This window comes from Chaetura pelagica, unplaced genomic scaffold (genome assembly GCF_000747805.2).
Source record: "Chaetura pelagica isolate M959 unplaced genomic scaffold, ChaPel_1.0 scaffold119, whole genome shotgun sequence".
NCBI classification, from domain to species: Eukaryota; Metazoa; Chordata; class Aves; order Apodiformes; family Apodidae; genus Chaetura; species Chaetura pelagica.
In genome coordinates, this window is record NW_009954406.1 from 499,679 (window position 1) to 510,841 (window position 11,163).

An 11,163-nucleotide genomic window follows, 5' to 3' on the forward strand; every position below is an offset into this window, starting at 1 on the left:
GCATTTTACAGAATCCAGACTTCTAAGTGTGTCTAGTAAAATTAGTATCAAATAACCATACAGGAAATGATAGTGCATGAACCATTAACATTATTTTCTGCCTTTAAAAAACCCAACCTTCAGTGAACCAAAAGCTTTACATTCTTTAGAATATGGAAATAATCTATAAACAGCATTAAGAAAACATTCTAGTAAGTCATGGCAGTGGCCTTGCTGGGAGTTTTGTCTTTCATGAGGGCTGTGCCAGGTGTCTGTTTTATTTAAATACTAGAATAAATAGGAAAATAAACTGTTAAATAAATACAGCATTAAAAATTAACAGCTTTTGCTCTGTATGTCCTATGATAAGTATTAGGCCACAGAAAGTCAGGTACTCTTAGCAGACATTCATTAATTATAGCCCGTGTTGTATATTAAATATTCATAAATGTTTGGCACTTGATTTACACACTGATACAGAAGTAACAAGCACAGACCCATCAGGGCCAGTGTGGAGCCTAGATGTCTTGGTGATAGAAGAAGCGAAATGCATCAGACCAGCTCGTGCACCCAGTGTTTGTGATCAGCTGATGAATACTCACACACTCATACTAGGTTTTGTCTCTTTTGTCAGCTCAAATGAACATCATTTTCCCAAGTAATTTCCTGAATGGGACAAAATCTGATCTCCTGAAGTTCAGGGTTGTGATGCCTCCTCTCAGAATCCTCAACTTCAACATCCCACAGCCACTGGAGGCAAAGATGCCTCAAACCTTCACATTCCTGACAAGTTCTCCCTTCTTTGTACTTACCAGACCCAGCAAAGAGCCTCCCCTTGTCAGCTCCTCTACCAAGTGTCAGAAAGTTACCAGTGCACTTCAGAAACTCCACTGACTGCCTGTGCCCTGGTGGTGTTGCCCTTCCAGCAGGTTTCAGGGTGGTTCAGGTCTCCCTGTGAGACCAGGCCCTGGAAGCATAAGGCTTCTTCCAAGTGCCTGAGGAATGTCACACACTTCTTCCTGCCCAGGTGGTCTGTAGCAGATGTCCACCATAACATTGCCCACCTTCCTTTCCCATTTTAATCATAACTCACTAGGTCTCAGCTGGCTCATCATCAGATGGGAGGGAAGGTTGATCTCCTTGAGGGTAGGGAGGCTCTGCAGAGGGACCTGAACAGGCTTGGTCAATGGGCTAAGGCCAATTGCATGAGCTTCTTTAAGGCCAAATGGCAGGTCAACCTGACCTGCACTTCAACCACAGCAACCTCCAGCTTGGGGGGTTATTTTAACTACACAGAAGAATTCCTTCAACAACAAAAGAGGACAAAAGGAAGAAACAATCTGGTGCTTTTTATTGGCATTGAGGTACACTTCCATTACAATTGGCTAAATATTACTTTTTCTTGCTTTTTTGTTTTCTGTTCTTTTTTTTACTAAAATACAACATATAAAAAAACACATTAAAAAGCTGAACAATCAATTTGGTGTAAATATAAAACCTGTTCACAAAACCTTTTTTTTAAGAAGCAGTCTGGTTTTGGACATGTAACTATATATAACTTCATATAAATGGCTCAGTTCACTTAAGAATAGTTTTGTTTTCTGTACTATAACTGCTTTCTGCACAAGGATCCAATACCAAGGTTGTTCTTGGGCTTATAAATTACTGTACGTGTAGACGCACGTGGCCGGTAAGACACAGGTCTCTTACTCTTCTTCACGGTAAGAACATTATCTTCCTTTGGAGGAGGTGCATGCACAGGCTTCCAAGGAATGGGGTTATAATATGCTGGAACTGGATACAAATTTCCACCAGCATACCCTAAAACATTTAGAAAATACCCATAACTAAAAAGAAATATTGATGCTACGAGCTTTACAATGCAAGTAGTTATAATAATCATCTGGACTAATAAAAACAAGTGTCTTTAGAGAAAGCCAGCAGAGGCACATCACATAGTTAAATGATTTAAAGTAATAAGTCTTCCACTTTTTTTAACTAATAACTGCCTCTATTAAAAAAAAGCAGATCAAATGTTGGGTCACATTCAGAATGCTGAGTCTTTTGTCCACTTAAGAGCTGTAAATGGCTATGAATTGGCTACTTTGCATTATTTCAAAGCATTTATAACTAAAACTTAACTGTCACCATATACACAAAGCTAACATTTTTCCAACTTGGCTTAACTGTTATTCTTCATTTTTATTGAGGAGAAAAAACACACTAATTACCCACTTATATATTAATCATCTGCAAGTAACAATCAAGGGCCCAAAAAGCAATCTCAGAAAACTTAAAATGCAAGAGAAGGAACATGTTGCCCTATCAGTCATTTGTCAGTCAATCAAAGTCTGACTGCAATTCCAGTGCATGAACAAGACTGAGTAGAGAAATGTTTTTCAAAAATCACTTAAACAAGTGATTGCAGCTGTTGGGAAGTAATGAAGGCCCAAAAACCCCACAATGGCAATGTGTATCACCCTCTATAAACAACTGTAAGCAAAAGAGCAGGAACAGAAGCAAAGAAGGTGCACTGCAGTTGCAAAGCTACATGGGAAGGAAACTTTAGCTCAGAACACAGGTTGATTCCCTTGTCTCCTCTTTCAGCCAATATTCCTGTCAGCCTCTTATTAATCTTTGTGTCTTAAAAAACGACCTCTTTCCTAAGGGGTGTTCAGGTGGTGCACACCTTCTGTAACACAAACAGTAACTTTGCAGGGATGCTGACACACCACTGATTTGCTTCACAGGAAGCAGTGACTGGCTCTAGTGATTCCTATGCCTGATAAGGCAATCACAGTATGCCATATTATTCTTAAAAAAATATATAATTTTACTTCCAAATAACATAAATGCCTACAAAAATGCACAAAAAGGTCTTGGAGTAAAAGCTTCTCTACCCATATGAGACACTAATTCTCATGTGTCAAAATTAGATACAGCATTAAAATCTTCAACAGGATTCATTTTACCTTAAAAAAGAATTAGAAAGAAGGAACCACAAACCTAAGTCACTACATACATGTAGTGGGAGTACAAACCTGCAGACTTCCAACGTGGGAAGCCATATCCATTTAAAACAGGGCGTGGTTTATTTCTGGCATTATGTAGCCATTGCTTAAAGATCTTCTCTGATTTCTCTTTCTTCTGCTGCTGTTCAGCTTCCCTTTCTTTTTCTTTTTCCTAAAAATTTAAAAAATAAAATAAGATTCTTACAGACAAAGCCCTGTACAATACACACAAAATGGTATATAAATCTTTTGCAGATCCCCAGGCTGCTGAATGTATTTCAAAGATGTTTTCTAACATAAATACATTTTCCTGCAAACAGAAAAGTGGCATTTTTTTTTCCCTGTAAGTCTTAAAAAAAGTACTGCAGAAAATCATTAACCTAGTGTTTGAGAAAAAGGTCCCAGAAACCTTTTAGAAGATTATACGCAGTACAGAATATTTAAGCGTGTTGTAGTTATATGGTAGATTTTTAAAGACTACAGAATTAAGGTCAAGGCCTAAAAATTGATTATGGTGGCTTAAAAGATAATCCAGGTAAACTGTTACACATATTTGCAAAATGCTTATAAATGTGTTCTGCACTTCAAGATTAACTGCTGCAATTACAGGGGGAATACAGATAAATTCTTCTCACCCTGATCCTCCCTCAAACCTAGCTACAACAGTACTATAGCACTCCTATAATATTACATATTCTAGTGAAAAATTATGCTGTAATGTTAATTAAATCAAAATACAAGCAATCAACCTGACAGATAAGACAAATTTCATAGTTTTCAGGCATAATTATTACCAATATGTGACATTTCAGAGCAATTTTGGATTATTCCTGCAAGCATAGCCCTAATAGAGCATTTGCTCTAGTGAACTAGTGGAGCTCAAAGCCCATACTTTAGGAAGCTTATAACAACAGATCTTCTGAAGTTCACTATAAAAATACACAGGGGATTAAGTAATATGAAATAGCATTAAAATTAGAACTCCTAGCATCAGATTGGTACAGACAAATACGCAAAAATGCTTCTATTTGATATATGTGAAGCATAATAATAACATAGTAGTGGTGCTGGGAGAAGGATGAACATAATACTGCCTATTTTCTGTCTGGGTCACCCTGCAATGGACTGTGAGGCTTGTATTTATCTTTTCCTTATGTCATAATTGTAGTGGGTTTGCAAAGACCATCAAAAAAGGCATTGATATAAATCTTGCTTTTCTGACCATACCTCAATGCACTAACACTGCTACTTTTGAGTATCTCCCTCATGTACAACACTGCCATTTGATAAATTCTAATCAATTCAATCAACCAATTTAAGTTCCAGGTTATGTAACCCCAACCAAATAAATCACTAGTTGATTGATACCTTCTCTTTTTTCTTCTTTTCTGCCTCTTCAGCTCTCTTCTTCTTTAGCCATTCTTTATACTTCACTTCAGCCTTTTCTTGCAACTGCATTTTTTCTAGTTCCCTGGTGGCTTTTTCTACCATTTCTTTGTTCAGCTTCTCTTCCCTTTCCCGTCTCTCCTAAATGAAATAGATCAACAACACAGAACAGAAACTGTTCAGTATATTTCAATGACCAATTCTTTTGAGGAATACAGTTAATTTTATTATTTAATTACGAACAAAATTATCATAACCCTGAAAAAACCCCATAGTGTAAGCTCTTTGAAGACAGGACCTATTCATCACTAAACAGATAAAACAGTCTTAAACATAACAAGTTGTTATAAAACATAAAAAAAATTACTTTCAGGACTCCTTGTGCTATTATTATGCTTACTACATTGTTTTATTTAAGTCAGACGTTTTTTAAAACACTTCATACACCTCAATATTTCTGGGAAAGAAATATATATTGCAATTCCTGGCAACAGTGTGTTAGTTTTACTTTGCAGTGAATCCAGAGCAAACTACAGCTCCAAATGGAAGTCAGGCAAACTGCCCCCTTCCAAGAGTCACTGAGACATGCAGATTGTTCAGCATATGTTTAACCATAAATTGATACAAAAATAAGAAGTTCTCATGACAATCCAGTCCATGTTTTGTGGTATTCTCTAGAGTTTTAACATGCTTTAGTTTATTCTCACAGGGACTTCATCTAGCAGTCAATCCACACATTTCCTCTCTTCAAACTGTGAAAGAGAAAATGAGAAAACACATTCTGGGGTAGGTAAGAAGTGGTAACTGAGTGTGAAGTGAAATTGCTACCTGTCATTTGGGAGATACAATACACAGAGGTGCCATTCACTTTTATGTCTTTCCAGTGTGTGTGTATCTTACAATACACAACATTTTGGGGACCATTCTCTAAGCCAACAAGCACATATGAGATGGAATCATGATCAGGATCAGGAAGTATTTCCATTTGAAGACTAACAATAGCTCTCACTTTTCTTCCCTGTAACCTTTAGAAAATGTCTGGGATGCCACTGACTTCAGTACTACTTCTGCTTAGCTCTGAAGAACCTGTACACACATGTAGAGGCAAAAGACTTCAGATCAAACAGTTTCCACTTTACAGAAAGGAACTGTTGAATAAAAGTGTTTTTCTTTTAAGAAATCATCTTCTTGTATGCTCCCCTGCATGCTTCCCTTGAAGAAAGGAGATGTGTAGTATAACAGGAACTTATGCTGACTCAGAGTTACTACAGCTGGCAGTATGGATGTCAAATGCCTAGAAATACAACTGTAAAGTATAACAAATAGATGGAAAAGAGGACAAACACATTTACAATAGCAGGAATATACTTTCCTTTCTGTTTTACCTCTCACAAGCACAAAAAGGCAGAAAGCTAGAGCTCTGCCCTGCTGCCCCCATGGGCAGTTATAGATAATGAAGCAGAAGCCATAATACTGGAGCTGGGGACCAGCACAACTCTTGCAGTTTGTTCTAAGCAGGATCTCTGCTGGTTCAATCCTTGTCCTTCATACCAGAATTACCAGTAAACCAATAAAGTTGCATCATGAGAGATATATGCTAAAACAGCAAATTAAAAACATTGCCTAAGAAGGCTTAGAAAGATTTCAAGTCTTTTGTTGTTAATCTCCATTGTACATAAAAGTAAGTTACAGGAGTAAGGACCTTTCAAAACTACAGCCTTTAGCTAAGGGTCTTATCATGTGAAAAGCATGAAAATATATATATATGAGAAAACTGAAAAAATAGCCCTTCCATACCTAGGGGAATTGTTCAGTAATGGACAATTATAAGCAGAAAACAGACAAAGAACTTTTCTAGAGACTGTAATTAAAAGGCAAGGAAGCTTCTTAAATTACATCTCTCTAATCACCATACTTCAGATTAGTTCAGCTGACTACCTAGGCTGACCTGAAGTTAAATTAGGTCCTGTGTAAACAAAGATATGACATGCACACTTCCATGAAAGCCACAATTATTGCTAAGTTTTACTTCCAGTGAGACATCCTTAAGAGGGGGAGAGTCCCTGCAGAATTGCAGACTTTGCAGCTGCCTAGAAATTATTGTGCAGTCAAATCAGAAATGCTTCCTCTTTCTCTTGTGCACAGAACAGCTTTTAGTTCATAAAGTTGGTGCACACCACATTCCCAGCTGCTTTAATAACCTGCTTCATGTCAAACTCCTGTCACCCTGGCCTGTCCAGCTTCCCCAAACCTCATCGCTTTCCCTTATATAAGTCTATCAAAAATGCTGGGAATGTGCATAATAATGTACATGTTCTTCAATCCTCTCTTCACTCTCCTTCCACACATATACAGGGGGAGGGAAATTATGTAATTTATGCTTGGTATTGTCAGATTGGGTTCTAAAAATTCTCTTTAATCTTGTGTTCAAAACAGACACAATCTATTCACTAAACCACTAGTAAATTTACATCTGCTTTAAAACATGATTACATGTATTACATAAATTAAGGTATTGATTGTAAACTACCCAACTACTCATTGCAAGAAAGGCTTGCTCTCCTGCCACCCCACCCAAGCACACTATTGAGGAGAAAGGATACAGATCTAGCCTGCAGGTTCACTGCTCTGGGCTGTGATCCTATCAAACCTCCAAGCCTAATGAAGCCTTGGCTAGGTCAGCACTTAGAAATCCCCCACCCAAAACAAATCCAGCCACCCCACAAGGCAGTGAGGGTGACTCAGTAGGCAGCGAAGGTGACTCAGTAGGCAGCATGTACCTGAGTTAGTACCAAACCAACATCTCATCAGCAAAACTACTAACTTTTCCAGAAAAATCAGACTTATGTACATGTGGAGAATTGTCAAAGGAATTTAACATTCGAAGCATTTTCCTTCGTTCCTGACAGGAGGTAGAAATAGTTTTTCAAGCAGAAAAAAGACCAATTACCATTGAAAGAGAGAGACTACATCCAACTGGAAGAAAATTAGTAAAATAGATATTTCTCTACTTTCACATCAATGATTAAATGAGAAGTTGGAAAGGGTAAAGTGCAGAGCTGCTTTCTGTTCTGTATTTTCTATGAGGAGTGTCACTGAGCAGAAAACTTTCCAGAAATTAATGTTGTGGATTTTATTTTTGCAGTACTTCTCATAGCAATCCTTCCCATTTTCTGGTCTGTAAGATGTGGCAACAGTTTTCTTTTCATAGGTAACTGATGGATCTATTTCACAGCTGTTTGCTTTGACATCTTAGCTACAATATTCTAGCATCATTTTGACTGATGGCAAAACACAGGAAAAGTCATAATATAGAATCACAGAATGGTTTGGGTTGGAAGGGACCATAAAGATCTTCTAGTTCCAACCCCCTGCACGGGCAGGGACACCTCCCACTAGACTAGGTTGCTCAGAGCCTCATCCAACCTAGCCTGGAAAGCTTCCAGGGATTTAGCTTCCACAACTTCCCTAGGCAACCTGTTCAAATGTCTCATCACCTACACTGAAGCATTTCCTCCTAATGTCTAACCTGAATCTCCTCTCTCTTCCAGTTCTGACCCATTACCTCTCGTCCTCTCACCACACTGCAAACATCAGAACATCCATCCAAATTTCCTCATTTATCCTCATAATAATCCTGACTGTCAATCATATTTAGCAGCCTCAGAACTGTGGGTTGTTCAGCCAACTGTTATTATCTTTTCAATTTAGCTCTATTACACAGTCAGTCACCAAGCCTAGCCCACAGAAACACTTCTTTAATGCCAGAACTGGCATGTGAAAAGAACAAGAAGCTAGAAAGGAGGTCAGAGAAGCAACATTGAGCTGCAGTTGTCTACTAGTCTACTGATAGGCAGGTTTACAGTGATTGATTGCTCAAGTTCTCACAAAATCAATGCAGCCTAGTAAGTGGAGAGTTGTAAGATGGTTACATATGTGAATCTTTCTCAAACTGTTTTATTTCACATGTGTACTAAATATTTGTGACAAAGCAGGAAGTCTCAGTGTACTTGGTCCCTGAACACTCTCAGGATCTTCAGAAGAATGCAGACCCCATAAATGCCCCTGAAAGACACAAACACTTATATTTTAATAATCTGCCAACCTGAATTCCTCCTCCACAAGTCTATGGAAAACTCATTCTAACACTAACCATGAGAAATGAGGTAATTCTGCTCACAGAAGTCTAAAGGTAAGTCTGGATACAATTAAGATTCAGGTGTGACCTAAAATTATACCCCTGGCACTGGCTGTGCACAACCTCACAGACAAGTTTTGTGCAAAGTTCTCCAGGTCTAGATAGTGAAAGCCCCACAATATGCAGGGGAAAAAAACACAACAACAACCCTTAAGAAATTAAGACCAGTTACAAAAATTTTAGATATGTAAAGACAGACTTTGGCACCTAAACAGAAACTTTAAATTCTGAAATGGTGCTGGTTCTCAGGGTCAGAAGGCATTTATGCTAGATATTTAGGCTTCTCTCACAAACACATCCTTGAAAGGGTGCAGGCTTGAAAAAGGTGAACACCTCAGAATGCCTTTCAAGTCTGAACTGTCAGCAAAAACCAGAGCACATCAGGCTCTATGTAAAATGTAGCAGCAACCACAGCTTTGACTCAGAACAATAGTTCAGCTGTTACAACATTAACCTAGGACAGGGAAGATGTCATTACCTCTCTGCCTGAAGGAATTCAAACTAATGTGTCCCACTGTGGGGAGAAAAATCCATCTACCAGGCTGCAGGCTGGGATGACTGGATTCTCCACCCCTGTTGAAGAGGTACCACTCCTCACTAAATAATTAACAAGTCATTGGATGAAAGAAAGAACATGAGTGAGCGTGATTTTTTTAACTTGAAAGTCATGCTCCAGCTGCTGAACAATCTGTCTTCAGTAATAGGAACAGTGAGATAAATACAAATTAAACAGTCTTTGGAGTAAGAGTTGGAATCAAAGTCTTTCTTCTGGGAGGAAACACACAGCACCTCAAGAAAGGGAAGGGTGCTGCAAAAACAGTCATTCATGATTTTATAATGTGTTGGTTCTAGGCTTTCATATTTCTTACTACTTTTTTCATCCAATAAAGACCATCAGACAACAGTAAAGTAAGTCAGAAGAACAGAATTTTCAGTGAAGAAGCATCAAAAGAATTTTCCCATTAGAGACCCATTTTTCCATTAAAATTTTGTTTTTCAGTAGGTAATAGGGACTCACTAAAAGAAAAAACAAAACAACAGGAAAAAGTTGAACAACAAAGTTCTATGATTAATGTCTGCTTTGCTCATATTTACTTTTAAGAAAAAGTGATGCCTTATTCTCTATTCAATAGTGCAGAAAGTATTTGAAAGGCTACAGTCAAATTAATATGGGTATTAGAATAATTAGTTTTTCTAATGTAAAATGTGTAACTTCACTACTTGTGCCCTTACAACTTTGTTAGTTGTAATATCATACACTAAGATAGCATAAAAGTATTATATGCAAGTTAAAGACTAAAGACAGGGATGTTAACATGAGTTTTAGAATGAGTTACTTTGGGATGCAAGCATTTGGCTTTTGAGATGACAGTTATTGTTGTAAACACACATATTACATATATGTACTAGTTTTTGGCTAGGATGGAGTTAATTTTCTTCATAATGGATCCTGTGGTGCTATGTTTTGGACTTGTGACCAAAACATGGTTGATAACACAACAGTGGTTCAGTTATTGCTGAGCAGCACTTACAGGGCTCAAAGGCTTTTTCTGTTCCTCACCCTGGAGTATTATGGCAAAATACATGACAAACTTACAGGTCTATTTCACCTCTTAACAGCTTTACTCCCCCAGATGTTAACAGATTTACCCACTTGTGGTTAGTGTAACTTCAAAAGTAAAAACAAAAAGAAGAATTCACAAGCATTAATCCTAACCTGAAGAAACTGACAGCGGTTGAGTTTTCAACACCTATTTAAGATTTAGTTTTGTGATGAGATGGGCATCGAGGTCATCAACTCCCTTATTTTTAAACTTCACTCTTCAGTTCTGAGTTGCCTACACAAAGCCCAGAGCTCCTTCCCAAACTGGAATCTAAATACAGCAATTAGAAATCAGGCAAAGATTTTTAACACACCAGAAGGATTAAGACAGATTCTAATGGCTTTGCTGAGCCATGCTCAGTTCTGCATACTGCTCATATCAAGGCTACTTTAATACTGAAAACACAATTAACACCAAGTTGGCTGGCTCAGCATTTATAATAATGCATTCTCCAATTTTATCAATAAATCAAATTAACTGTAACTCAGAAATTAAAGGTTTAGTTACATAAAAAAAATCATGTTGCATTCCAGTAATTATTTTTTTTTTTCTGGAATCAAAAGCATGTTTGGAGATATTTTAGAGCTAAAATACTTTAATATTCTTGTGACTTGTTAAAAAGAGAGCTCTATTACATCTAAAACAAGTCAAATAGAAAATTTACTGTTTGCTCACAAATGACTCAATCTTAGGAGAGAAAGCAAGACTACTTTTGTCCAGCAGAGATCTAGTATCTTACCAAAAATTGTAAAGGCATTAGTAGAACCAACATAGTGCCTGACAATTTTATGATGCTTTTCATTCCTAATGAGCTTGAAATTTTTTCCATATTTGCATAAACACATTTCACAGCTTAAAATGTTCTTTTATAGCTCATATTTCAATATATTACTTTTAGTTAACTTACAACCTATACAATCACAAAGACTATTCACATGAAAGAATATTAAATGGTTATTATATTCTTTTCAGAAGCAGTTTATGC

General features: G+C 37.3%; 1 protein-coding gene across 1 annotated transcript in view; it reads right to left on the minus strand.

The window, feature by feature from the left end:
• Positions 1-1,585: 1,585 nt before the first annotated feature.
• CCDC34 (coiled-coil domain containing 34) overlaps positions 1,586-11,163 on the minus strand; it is a 17,724-nt gene continuing 8,146 nt past the window's right edge. Inside the window, exons 4-6 of the mRNA XM_010004261.1 lie at positions 4,359-4,517; positions 3,021-3,162; positions 1,586-1,800 (exon numbers count right to left, since the gene is read on the minus strand). Of these exons, the coding sequence (XP_010002563.1) occupies positions 1,586-1,800; positions 3,021-3,162; positions 4,359-4,517 (516 nt within the window). The remainder of the gene's footprint in view (positions 1,801-3,020; positions 3,163-4,358; positions 4,518-11,163) is intronic.